The following is a 13,205-nucleotide window of genomic DNA, read 5'->3' as shown; positions in this document are numbered from 1 at the left end:
GGTGTGAAACATGATATAGAGGAGACAGACCCACTGGTTGCCCTCTAGGTTACAGAGAGCTGGTAGTCCCATCCACCACACTACCAGGTGGGTGGTATAGAGGAGACGGACCCACTGGTTGCCCTCTAGGTTACAGAGAGCTGGTAGTCCCATCCACCACACTACCAGGTGAGTGGTATAAAGGAGGCGACGGACCCACTGGTTGCCCTCTAGGTTACAGAGAGCTGGTAGTCCCATCCACCTAACTACCATGTGGGTGGTATAGAGGAGACGGACCCACTGGTTGCCCTCTAGGTTACAGAGAGCTGGTAGTCCCATCCACCACACTACCAGGTGGGTGGTATAGAGGAGACGGACCTACTGGTTGCCCTCTAGGTTACAGAGAGCTGGTAGTCCCATCCACCACACTACCAGGTGGGTGGTATAGAGGAGATGGACCCACTGGTTTCCCTCTAGGTTACAGAGAGCTGGTAGTCCCATTCACCATACTACCAGGTGGGTGGTATAGAGGAGATGGACCCACTGGTTTCCCTCTAGGTTACAGAGAGCTGGTAGTCCCATCCACCACACTACCAGGTGGGTGGTATAGAGGAGACAGACCCACTGGTTTCCCTCTAGGTTACAGAGAGCTGGTAGTCCCATCCACCACACTACCAGGTGGGTGGTATAGAGGAGACAGACCCACTGGTTGCCCTCTAGGTTACAGAGAGCTGGTAGTCCCATCCGCCACACTACCAGGTGGGTGATATAGAGGAGACGGACCCACTGGTTGTCCTGTAGGTTACAGAGAGCTGGTAGTCCCATCCACCACACTACCAGGTGGTTGGTATAGAGGAGACGGACCCACTGGTTGTCCTGTAGGTTACAGAGAGCTGGTAGTCCCATCCACCACACTACCAAGTGGGTGGTATAGAGGAGATGGACCCACTGGTTGTCCTCTAGGTTACAGAGAGCTGGTAGTCCCATCCACCACACTACCAGGTGGGTGGTATAGAGGAGATGGACCCACTGGTTTCCCTCTAGGTTACAGAGAGCTGGTAGTCCCATCCACCACACTACCAGGTGTGAAACATGGTATAGAGGAGACGGACCCACTGGTTGCCCTCTAGGTTACAGAGAGCTGGTAGTCCCATCCACCACACTACCAGGTGTGAAACATGGTATAGAGGAGAAGGACCCACTGGTTGCCCTCTAGGCTACAGAGAGCTAGTAGTCCCATCCATCACACTACCAGGTGGGTGGTATAGAGGAGACGGACCCACTGGTTGCCCTCTAGGTTACAGAGAGCTGGTAGTCCCATCCACCAAACTACCAGGTGGGTGGTATAGAGGAGATGGACCCACTGGTTTCCCTCTAGGTTACAGAGAGCTGGTAGTCCCATCCACCACACTACCAGGTGGGTGGTATAGAGGAGACGGACCCACTGGTTGCCCTCTAGGTTACAGAGAGCTGGTAGTCCCATCCACCACACTACCAGGTGTGAAACATGGTATAGAGGAGATGGACCCACTGGTTGCCCTCTAGGTTACAGAGAGCTGGTAGTCCCATCCATCACACTACCAGGTGGGTGGTATAGAGGAGATGGACCCACTGGTTGCCCTCTAGGTTACAGAGCGCTGGTAGTCCCATCCATCACACTACCAGGTGGGTGGTATAGAGGAGACTGACTGATGTCTTGAGATGTTGCTTCAAAATATCCACATAATTTTCCTGCCTCATGATGCCATGTATTTTGTGAAGTACACCAGTCCCTCCAGCAGCAAAGCACCCCCACAACATGATGCTGCCACCCCCGTGCTTCACAGTTGGGATGGTGTTCTTCGGTTTGCAAGCCTCCCCCTTTTTCCTCCAAACATAACAAAGGTCATTATGGCCAAACAGTTCTATTTTTGTTTCATCAGACCAGAGGACATTTCTCAAAAAGTACGATCTTTTTCCCCATGTGCAGTTGTAAACCGTAGACTGGCTTTTACATGATGGATTTGGAGCAGTGGCTTCTTCCTTGCTGAGCGGCCTTTCAGGTTATGTTGATATAGGACTCGTTTTACTGTGGATATAGATACTTTTGTACCCGTTTCCTCCATTATCTTCACAAGGTCCTTTGCTGTTGTTCTGGGATTGATTTGTGCTTTTCCCACCAAAGTACGTTCATCTCTAGGAGACAGAACGCGTCTCCTTCCTGGGCGGTATGACGGCTGTGTGGTCCCATTGTCACGTTCCTGACCTGTTTTCTCTTGTTTTGTATGTCTTTATTGGTCAGGGCGTGAGTGTTGGGTGGGTAGTCTATGTTTTGTATTTCTAGGTTGGTTTTTGTGATCGGCCTGGTATGATTCTCAATTAGAGACAGGTGTGTATCGTTTGTCTCTAATTGAGAGTCATACTAAGGCAGCCAGGGTTTCACTGGGGTTTTGTGGGTGTTTGTTCCTGTGTCCACACATGGACGGTTGAAGGTTAGTCACGTTTGTTGTTTTGTAGTTTTGTAGTGTCTTGTTTGCTGTTTTCATTAAAAGATGGCTTATTTCCCTCAATCCGCATCTTGGTCCTATCCATGCTCCTTCTCGTTTGAGGAGGAGAACAACAATGACTGCCTTTACAGAAACACCCACCACAACAGGACCAAGCGGATTGAGGAGAGAGAAAAGGAACTACAGCAATGGGGAAAAGAGGAATGGACTTGGGAGGAGATTCTGGACGGAGAAGGACCCTGGGCAGAGCCAGAGGAGTGTCGCCGCCCCAAAGCGGAGCTGGAGGCAGCAAATGCGGAGAGGAGGTTTTATGAGGCAAAAGCAAGGCAGAGCGGCTGGAAGCCCGAGAGGCTCACCCAAAAATTTATTGGGGGGGGGGCTAAAGGGGAGTGTGGCGAAGCCGGGTTGGATACCTGAGCCAACTCCCCGGGCTTGCCGTGGAGTAAGAGGGCGTCGTACTGGTCAGACACCGTGTTATGCGGTAAAGCGCACGGTGTCCCCAGTACGCGTGCTTAGCCCAGTGCGGGCTATTCCACCTTGCCGCACTGGGAGGGCTAGGTTGGGCATCGAGCCGAGTGCCATGAAGCCGGCCCAACGTATCTGGTCTCCAGTACGTCTCCTCGGGCCGGCGTACATGGCACCAGCCTTACAGGTGGTGTCCCCGGTTCGCCTGCATAGCCCAGTGCGGGCTATTCCACCTCGCCGCACTGGCAGGGCTACGGGGACCATTCAACCTGGTAAGGTTGGGGAGGCTTGGTGCTCAAGAGCGCGTGTCCTCCTTCACGGTCCGGTATATCCGGCGCCACCTTCCCACCCCAGCTCAGTACCACCAGTGCCTACACCACGCACCAGGCTTCCAGTGCATCTCCAGAGCCCTGTTCCTCTTCCACGCACTCTCCCTATGGTGCGTGTCTCCAGCCCGGTACCTCCAGTTCCGGTACCACGCACCAGGCCTAGAGTGCGCCACGAGAGTCCAGTGTGCCCAGTTCCTGTTCCCCGCACTCGCCCTGAGGTGCGTGCCCTCAGCCCGGTACCTCCAGTTCCGGTACCACGCACCAGGCATATAGTGCGTCTCAGTCAGCCAGAGCCGTCCTGCCATGACCAGCCAGAGCAGTCCTGCCATGACCAGCCAGAGCCGTCCTGCCATGACCTGCCAGAGCCGTCCTGCCATGACCAGCCAGAGCCTCAGCCGGGACCTGCCGGAGTCCCTCAGCCGGGACCTGCCGGAGTCCCTCAGCCGGGACCTGCCGGAGTCCCTCAGCCGGGACCTGCCGGAGTCCCTCAGCCGGGACCTGCCGGAGTCCCTCAGCCGGGACCTGCCGGAGTCCCTCAGCCAGGACCTGCCGGAGTCCCTCAGCCAGGACTTGCCGCCCCTTATCCCGGTGCTGCCCCTTATCCCGGTGCTGCCCCTTATCCCGGTGCTGCCCCTTATCCCGGTGCTGCCCCTTCATTTAGGTGGTGTTAGTGGGAGGGTGGTCATTGGGAGGGGGATAAAGAAGCGGGGATTGATTATGGTGGGGTGGGGACCTCGCCCTCAGCCTGAGCCACCACCGTGGACAGACGCCCACCCAGACCCTCCCCTAGACTTTGTGCTGGTGCGCCCGGAGTTCGCACCTTAAGGGGGGGGGTTCTGTCACGTTCCTGACCTGTTTTCTCTTGTTTTGTATGTCTTTATTGGTCAGGGCGTGAGTGTTGGGTGGGTAGTCTATGTTTTGTATTTCTAGGTTGGTTTTTGTGTTCGGCCTGGTATGATTCTCAATTAGAGACAGGTGTGTATCGTTTGTCTCTAATTGAGAGTCATACTAAGGCAGCCAGGGTTTCACTGGGGTTTTGTGGGTGTTTGTTCCTGTGCCCTCACATGGACGGTTGAAGGTTAGTCACGTTTGTTGTTTTGTAGTTTTGTAGTGTCTTGTTTGCTGTTTTCATTAAAAGATGGCTTATTTCCCTCAATCCGCATCTTGGTCCTATCCATGCTCCTTCTCGTCTAAGGGGGAGAACAACAATGACTGCCTTTACACCCATGGTGTTTATACTTGCGTACTATTGTTTGTACAGTTGAATGTGGTACCTTCAGGCATTTGGAAATTGCTCCCAAGGATGAACCAGACTTGTGGAGGTCTACAATTTTTTTTCTGAGGTCTTGGCTGATTTCTTTTGATTTTCCCATGATGTCAAGCAAAGAGGAACTGAGTTTGAAGGTAGGCCTTGAAATACATCCACAAAAACCTCCAATTGACTCAAATGATGTCAATTAGCCTATCAGAAGCTTCTAAAGACATTACATAATTTTCTGGAATTTTCCAAGCTGTTTAAAGGCACAGTCAACTTAGTGTATGTCAACTTCTGACCCACTGGAATTGTGATACAGTGAATTATAAGTGAAATAATCTGTAAACAATTGTTGTAAAAATGACTTGTGTCATGCACAAAGTAGATGTCCTAACTGACTTGCCAAAACTATAGTTTGATAACAAGACATTTGTGGAGTGGTTTAAAAACAAGTTTTAATGACTGAACTTCCGACTTCAACTGTACATAGGTCCCGCCCGTGTCTTACCAGAGGCTGCTGTTCTACCCTGCTGATACAGTGTATAACCTGCCACCCCTTGTCTTACCAGAGGCTGCTGTCCTGTCGATACAGCGTATAACCTGCCACCCCTTGTCTTACCAGAGGCTGCTGTCCTGTCGATACAGCGTATAACCCGCCACCCCGTGTCTTACCAGAGGCTGCTGTCCTGTCGATACAGCGTATAACCTGCCACCCCTTGTCTTACCAGAGGCTGCTGTCCTGTCGATACAGTGTATAACCTGCCACCCCTTGTCTTACCAGAGGCTGCTGTCCTGTCGATACAGCGTATAACCTGCCACCCCTTGTCTTACCAGAGGCTGCTGTCCTGTCGATACAGCGTATAACCTGCCACCCCTTGTCTTACCAGAGGCTGCTGTCCTGTCGATACAGCGTATAACCTGCCACCCCTTGTCTTACCAGAGGCTGCTGTCCTGTCGATACAGCGTATAACCTGCCACCCCTTGTCTTACCAGAGGCTGCTGTCCTGTCGATACAGCGTATAACCTGCCACCCCTTGTCTTACCAGAGGCTGCTGTCCTGTCGATACAGTGTATAACCTGCCACCCCGTGTCTTACCAGAGGCTGCTGTCCTGTCGATACAGCGTATAACCTGTCACCCCTTGTCTTACCAGAGGCTGCTGTCCTGTCGATACAGCGTATAACCTGCCACCCCTTGTCTTACCAGAGGCGTCTGTTCTATCCTGTCGATACAGCGTAAAACCTGCCACCCCGTGTCTTACCAGAGGCTGCTGTCCTGTCGATACAGCGTATAACCTGCCACCCCGTGTCTTACCAGAGGCTGCTGTCCTGTCGATACAGCGTATAACCCGCCACCCCTTGTCTTACCAGAGGCTGCTGTCTTGTCGATACAGCGTATAACCCGCCACCCCTTGTCTTACCAGAGGCTGCTGTCCTGTCGATACAGTGTATAACCTGCCACCCCTTGTCTTACCAGAGGCTGCTGTCCTGTCGATACAGCGTATAACCCGCAAGCTGTATGTTCTTAATGTCGTCGTTCAGACTCGGTGAAACAAAAGACCTTACAGTTTTTACCGTTGGTAGGATATACCTGCTTTTAGTTCGTCCCATTTATTTTCCAGCGATTGTACGTTGGCTAACAGTACAGACGGTAAAGGCAGATTAATTAGCCACTCGCCGCCTGATCCTCACAATGCACCCCGATCTCTTTCCGCAAAATCTCTGTCTCTTTCTCCTGCGAATGACGGGTTGAGGGCCTGTTCGGGTGTCTGGAGTAAATCCCTCTCGTCCGACTCATTAAAGAAACACTCTTAGTCCAATTCAAGGTGAGTAATCGCTGTTCTGATGTCCAGAAGCTCTTTTCGGTCATAAGAGACGGTAGCAGCAACATTATGTACTAAATAAGTTATAAACAATGTGAAAAAACACACAATATAACACAGTTGGCAGCCATCCTCTCCGGCGCCATTACAGTCAAGGTATATGATTGCCATAGCCTGAGGGACATGACCTTTATTCCCTGAATGTCACGTTCCTGACCTTTGTTTAGTCTTTGTTTAGTTGGTCAGGACGTGAGCTGGGTGGGCATTCTATGTTTTGTGTTTCTATGTTGGGTTTATTGTTTGGCCTAATATGGTTCTCAATCAGAGGCAGGTGTTTGTCATTGTCTCTGATTGGGAACCATATTAAGGTAGCCTGTTTGCACTGTTTGTTTGTGGGTGATTGTTTCCTGTCTTTGTGTTCTGCACCAGATAGGACTGTTTTCGGTTTTCACATGTATTGTTTTGTTGCTTGTAGTGTTCACGTTATATTCTTTATTAAATCATGTTGAACACTAGCTGCGTTTTGGTCCTTCATCCCAGGAAGAAAGCCGTTACACTGAAGTATTTACATTGTATATAACATTGTATGTAATACATAGTGGAACCATCTTGATGTTTTTATTTATTGGCCTTTCTTTCTTTTTATAATCACATGACTATTTAATTAAATGTATCTCCTGAAGATTCCACAATACAACAGCAGGAGTGTCCTGTATCCATTTTAATATGTACTACTATTATTACTATTACTATTACTACTATTACTACTATTACTACTATTACTACTATTACTACTATTATTACTATTATTACTACTATTACTACTATTACTACTATTACTACTATTACTACTATTACTACTATTACTACTATTACTACTATTACTACTATTACTACTATTATTACTATTATTATTACTGAAATGAAGTGGATTTCATTATCCTCATTGTATTGTACTTTATTTCCTGAAATACTGCTTTGGAAGTATCTACAAATTGTATTTCAGAGAGCGAGAGACAGAGAGAGACAGAGAGAGACAGAGAGAGAGAGAGAGAGACAGAGAGAGACAGAGAGAGACAGAGAGAGACAGAGAGAGACAGAGAGAGACAGAGAGAGACAGAGAGAGAGACAGAGACAGAGACAGAGAGAGAGAGAGAGAGAGAGAGAGAGAGACAGAGAGAGAGAGACAGAGAGAGAGAGACAGAGAGAGAGAGAGACAGAGAGAGAGAGACAGAGAGAGAGAGAGACAGAGAGAGAGACAGAGAGAGAGACAGAGAGAGAGACAGAGACAGAGACAGAGAGAGAGAGAGAGAGAGAGAGAGAGAGAGAGAGAGAGAGAGAGAGAGAGAGACAGAGAGAGAGACAGAGAGAGAGATAGAGAGACAGAGAGAGAGATAGAGAGACAGAGAGAGAGATAGAGAGACAGAGAGACAGAGAGAGACAGACCTTCTCAAGTGTTGAGCTCCTTGAAGGTAATTTACCTCTCCAGCATAGTGCTTGATGCCAAACTGGTGATCCGTCACTCTGGGCTTCATGTAGTACTGGTTAGTCTGGAGAGAGAGAGAGAGAGAGAGAGAGAGAGAGAGAGGTAGAGAGAGAGAGAGAGTCAGAGACACCAACATTACACTGGACACTCGGTAAGGAACTACATGTTCAGAACACATCAGCTGATTTGAGTTGACGGAGTTGACGTAGCCTAATGCAATGAGTAATGTTGTGACCATCGTATCTGAAAGAGTGCAGAAGCCACAGACAGAAACTGTAACAAAATAAAAATATTTAATCTGTAGTAGGAGGTCAGTTCAGTTGTGGTATTCTGTTGTGCATTTCTTCAGTTTCCACCGGCCTGTCTGGACTGAGAGGACTGAGAGAGCTGAGAGGGAAGAGAGGGCTCAGAGGGAAGAGAGGGAAAAGAGAAGAGAGGGATGAGAGGGAAGAGAGGGCTGAGAGGGAAGAGAGAAGAGAGGGAAAAGAGAAGAGAGGGAAGAGAGAAGAGAGTACTGAGAGGGCTGAGAGGGCTGAGAGGGAAGAGAGGGCTGAGAGGGCTGAGAGGACTGAGAGGGAAGAGAGGGAAGAGAGGGAAGAGAGGGCTGAGAGGGAAGAGAGGGAAGAGAGGGAAGAGAGGGAAGAGAGAAGAGAGGGAAAAGAGAAGAGAGGGAAGAGAGAAGAGAGTACTGAGAGGGCTGAGAGGGCTGAGAGGGCTGAGAGGGCTGAGAGGGCTGAGAGGGCTGAGAGGGAAGAGAGGGAAGAGAGGGCTGAGAGGGAAGAGAGGGCTGAGAGGGCTGAGAGGACTGAGAGGGCTGAGAGGACTGAGAGGGAAGAGAGGGAAGAGAGGGCTGAGAGGACTGAGAGGACTGAGAGGGAAGAGAGGGCTGAGAGGGAAGAGAGAAGAGAGAAGAGAGGGAAGAGGGCTGAGAGGGAAGAGAGGGCTGAGAGGGCAGAGAGGGCAGAGAGGGCTGAGAGGGCTGAGAGGGCTGAGAGGGCTGAGAGGGCTGAGAGGGCTGAGAGGGCAGAGAGGGCTGAGAGGGCTGAGAGGGCAGAGAGGGAAGAGAGGGCTGAGAGGGCTGAGAGGGCTGAGGGGACAGAGAGGGAAGAGGTGACAGATAGGACTGAGAGGACAGAGAGGACTGAGGGGACAGAGAAGACTGAGGTGACAGAGAGGGAAGAGAGGACTGAGGTGACAGATAGGGCTGAGAGGGAAGAGAGGGCTGAGAGGGAAGAGGTGACAGATAGGACTGAGAGGACAGAGTTACTGCACTGATCTGCTCTACTCCGAAGACATTATACAGCCTGGGTCTGAGGAGCGCTTACAGTTTGTTACAATCACTTTGGCACTAATTTCAGAACCTTGATGTCATTTTTCAAAACTCTAAACTCACAACCAATGATCAAAACGCAAATTTTTCAAAACTCTAACACTTTTCCCAATTGCTTGGATAAAATACACATAAAGCTAAGATCATTTGTTCATTGAACTAAACTCACATGTTCAAAATGACACAACTTAACAAAGTTTTACCATTTCAAAATGCAATTCACACATTACATCTGAGATGACTGTCTATTCATTTAATTTACAATGATCTAACTATCAATTGATACAACTGATCAAAATGATAACTGTTGCATTACTCTTAATGCACAGTTTTATGGAAACTGACAAACAATATTCCATGTTTTAGATCATGAGAGTTTCAGGATAACGAGATCCATTGACACCAATTACCGTGGAACATGAACCAATCGGACTACATTATCTATGGATGTAATATTTCATCATCATTCTTTATCAGACACTGTTTCTATGGTCCCATGTACCACTTTTCCAGACCATGTTTTCAGATTTGACATTACTGTACACTCACCGGCCACTTTATTAGGTACACCTATCTAGTACTGGGTAGGACCCCCTTTTGCCTCCAAAACAGCCTGAATTATTCACGGTGTTGTACGTTAAGAGATGCCCTTCTGCACACCACTGTTTTAAACAGCTGTTATTTGAGCGTTTTGTGGCCTTTCTGTTAGCTTGAATGAGTCTGGACATTCTCCTCTGACCTCTCTCATTAACAAGGTGTTTCTGCCCACAGATCTGTCGCTCACTGAATGTGTTTTGTTTATTGCACCATTCTCTGTCAACTCGAGAGACTGTAGTGCGTCAAAGTCCCAGGAGGACAGCTGTTTCGTAGGAGAGGCAGAGGAAAAATTCTGACTGACCAACAAGAGCGAGTTGTGGTCCATTTGGTTCGGGCCAGAAATGATATTCGCTTTACAGAAATTCTGCAGCACATCTTGGACGACAGCACATCTTGGACGACAGCACATCTTGGACGACAGCACATCTTGGACGACAGCACATCTTGGACGACAGCACATCTTGGACGACAGCACATCTTGGACGACAGCACATCTTGGACGACAGCACATCTTGGACGACAGCACATCTTGGACGACAGCACATCTTGGACGACAGCACATCTTGGACGACAGCACATCTTGGACGACAGCACATCTTGGACGACAGCACATCTTGGACGACAGCACATCTTGGACGACAGCACATCTTGGACGATGACGACATGTTCAACAGTGTGGAAGCCATCCGTTTGCCGACTATTGCACGCATGCTGAAAAGGCACCAGGTGTCTCTAAAACAGCTATACCGTGTGCCTTCAGAAAGAAATGCAGCCAGAGTGAAGCACCTGAGGACTGACTATGTTCAGGTATGTTCAGTTTCAAGATGCCTGTTCTGAAAAATCCCCCCAAAATTCTTCATTGTAATCAGTAATTCTCTTTCCAAAATGTATTTTTACAGGGTGATGGAGCTGGATGTTGACGAAAACCATCACAAATTCCTCTTTTTGGATGAGGCTTCAACCTGGCCAAGACAAAGAGGAGAGGTCGGAATTTCATTGGCCAGCGGTGCAACCATCCAAGTACCTGGACATCACCGTGTGCGGCTATATCGGAAGATGGTGGGACGCAGACCTTGTATTGGATCATATAACGCAGGTCTCCTTGTAACCGTCCTTGATGAGCTCAATCAGGTCTGTAGAGCTGATAGCGTGACTTATGTCATCGTGTGGGATAATCAGGTTCCACCATGCTCAAATGGTGCAAGCGTGGTTTCAGGCCCAACCACAATTTACCACCCTGTGCTTACCCCCATACTCTCCTTTCCTAAAACCCGATTGAGGGATTTCTCTCTACATGGAGGTGGAAGGTATATGATAGGCGCCCTCACGAACAAGCCACTCTTCTCCAGGCCATGGATGACCATGCAATGACATCACGGCAGACCAGTGTCAGGCCTGGATTCTTCCCAAGATGTTTGGCTAATGAAAAACATCCATTGTGATGTGGATGAGAACCTGTGGCCAAATCCACAAGACAGGGTTGATGGAAATATAGAAGTACAGTAACCAATCCTTTGCTTTTACAGTAAGCCAGGTGAGGAACACTGCAGTTGACGTTTTACAGTAAGCCAGGTGAGGAACACTGCAGTTGACGTTTTACAGTAAGCCAGGTGAGGAACACTGCAGTTGACGTTTTACAGTAAGCCAGGTGAGGAACACTGCAGTTGACGTTTTACAGTAAGCCAGGTGAGGAACACTGCAGTTGACGTTTTACAGTAAGCCAGGTGAGGAACACTGCAGTTGACGTTTTACAGTAAGCCAGGTGAGGAACACTGCAGTTGACGTTTTACAGTAAGCCAGGTGAGGAACACTGCAGTTGACGTTTTACAGTAAGCCAGGTGAGGAACACTGCAGTTGACGTTTTACAGTAAGCCAGGTGAGGAACACTGCAGTTGACGTTTTACAGTAAGCCAGGTGAGGAACACTGCAGTTGACGTTTTACAGTAAGCCAGGTGAGGAACACTGCAGTTGACGTTTTACAGTAAGCCAGGTGAGGAACACTGCAGTTGACGTTTTACAGTAAGCCAGGTAAGGAACACTGCAGTTGACGTTTTACAGTAAGCCAGGTGAGGAGCACTGCAGTTGACGTTTTACAGTAAGCCAGGTGAGGAATACTGCAGTTGACGTTTTACAGTAAGCCAGGTGAGGAGCACTGCAGTTGACGTTTTACAGTAAGCCAGGTGAGGAGCACTGCAGTTGACGTTTTACAGTAAGCCAGGTGAGGAACACTGCAGTTGACGTTTTACAGTAAGCCAGGTGAGGAACACTACAGTTGACATTTTACTGTAGTTTTTTTCTTTTTTTGTAGCTAATTATTTTTGCTTTGATTCAAATAAACCTGTTTTGATTTTATTGTATTTCATCAATATATTTCATATTTTGTTCAATGATTCCACTGTGTCTGTAGTGTTCTCTCTACTAGTTATTTTACAGTGATGTATTTACGTGTAGTACCACAATGAAACATGTATCACATATTTTGTACTACAATATTTAACGATTGTACGAACAACTGCAGAGTGAAACTATCGGTATCTGGTGTGTGGGTGATCTAAATGAATGTTCCTATGGTATTTCATGATACATGATTGAACCAATGATTCTGCAAGTGCAACGTTCCTTTAAAGATATGAATACACAATGCAATGTTTTGATCAGAGTTTTGAAAAATGAAATTAGTGCCAAAGTGATTGTAAAAAATCATGTGTGTGTATGTGTGTATGTATGTCTGTGTGTGTGTGTGTGTGTGTGTGTGTGTGTGTGTGTGTGTGTGTGTGTGTGTGTGTGTGTGTGTGTGTGTGTGTGTGTGTGTGTGTGTGTGTACGTGTGTGTGTGTGTGTGTGTGTGTACGGGTGTGTCTGTGTGTATGTATGTCTGTGTGTACGTGTGTGTACGTGTGTGAACGTGTGTGTGTGTGTGTGTGTGTGTGTGTGTGTGTGTGTGTGTGTGTGTGTGTGTGTACTCACAGCGTGTCTACTGTGTAGTTTCTCTAGCAGGGTGTAGTCGGTGCCTTTAGGGAAGCGACTCTCCTCGTTGATCAGAGCCAACATGCCCAGTTTCTGACGGACAAAAGGAAGGTTAGTTTCTGGGAATAAAACAAGACTAGTGTTTCTTCAGCTTGGCACAGCTCACACATAGAGATGGGTGCGGTATAGTCAGGTGGGTGTCTGTGTATTAGAGTCCTGGTCAGTATAGTCAGGTAGGCGTCTGTGTATTAGAGTCCTGGTCAGTATAGTCAGGTAGGCATCTGTGTATTAGAGTCCTGGTCAGTATAGTCAGGTGGGTGTCTGTGTATTAGAGTCCTGGTCAGTATAGTCAGGTGGGTGTCTGTGTATTAGAGTCCTGGTCAGTATAGTCAGGTGGGTGTCTGTGTATTAGAGTCCTGGTCAGGAGAGTCAGGTGGGTGTCTGTGTATTAGAGTCCTGGTCAGTATAGTCAGGTAGGTGTCTGTGTATTA

The 13,205-nt window shown here is 48.4% G+C and overlaps 1 protein-coding gene across 1 annotated transcript in view; it reads right to left on the bottom strand.

Moving 5' to 3' along the window:
* The window catches only part of LOC129820679 (unconventional myosin-X-like), a 440,174-nt gene that overhangs the window by 149,124 nt on the left and 277,845 nt on the right, over positions 1 to 13,205 (bottom strand). The window contains exons 14-15 of the mRNA XM_055877525.1: positions 12,715 to 12,807; positions 7,817 to 7,885 (exon numbers count right to left, since the gene is read on the bottom strand). Coding sequence (XP_055733500.1) covers positions 7,817 to 7,885; positions 12,715 to 12,807 — 162 coding nt within the window. The remainder of the gene's footprint in view (positions 1 to 7,816; positions 7,886 to 12,714; positions 12,808 to 13,205) is intronic.

Source organism: Salvelinus fontinalis, chromosome 23, assembly GCF_029448725.1.
Source record: "Salvelinus fontinalis isolate EN_2023a chromosome 23, ASM2944872v1, whole genome shotgun sequence".
NCBI classification, from domain to species: Eukaryota; Metazoa; Chordata; class Actinopteri; order Salmoniformes; family Salmonidae; genus Salvelinus; species Salvelinus fontinalis.
The sequence above is the reverse complement of the archived record's forward strand: the minus strand, read 5'-3'. Positions and strand labels throughout refer to the sequence as shown.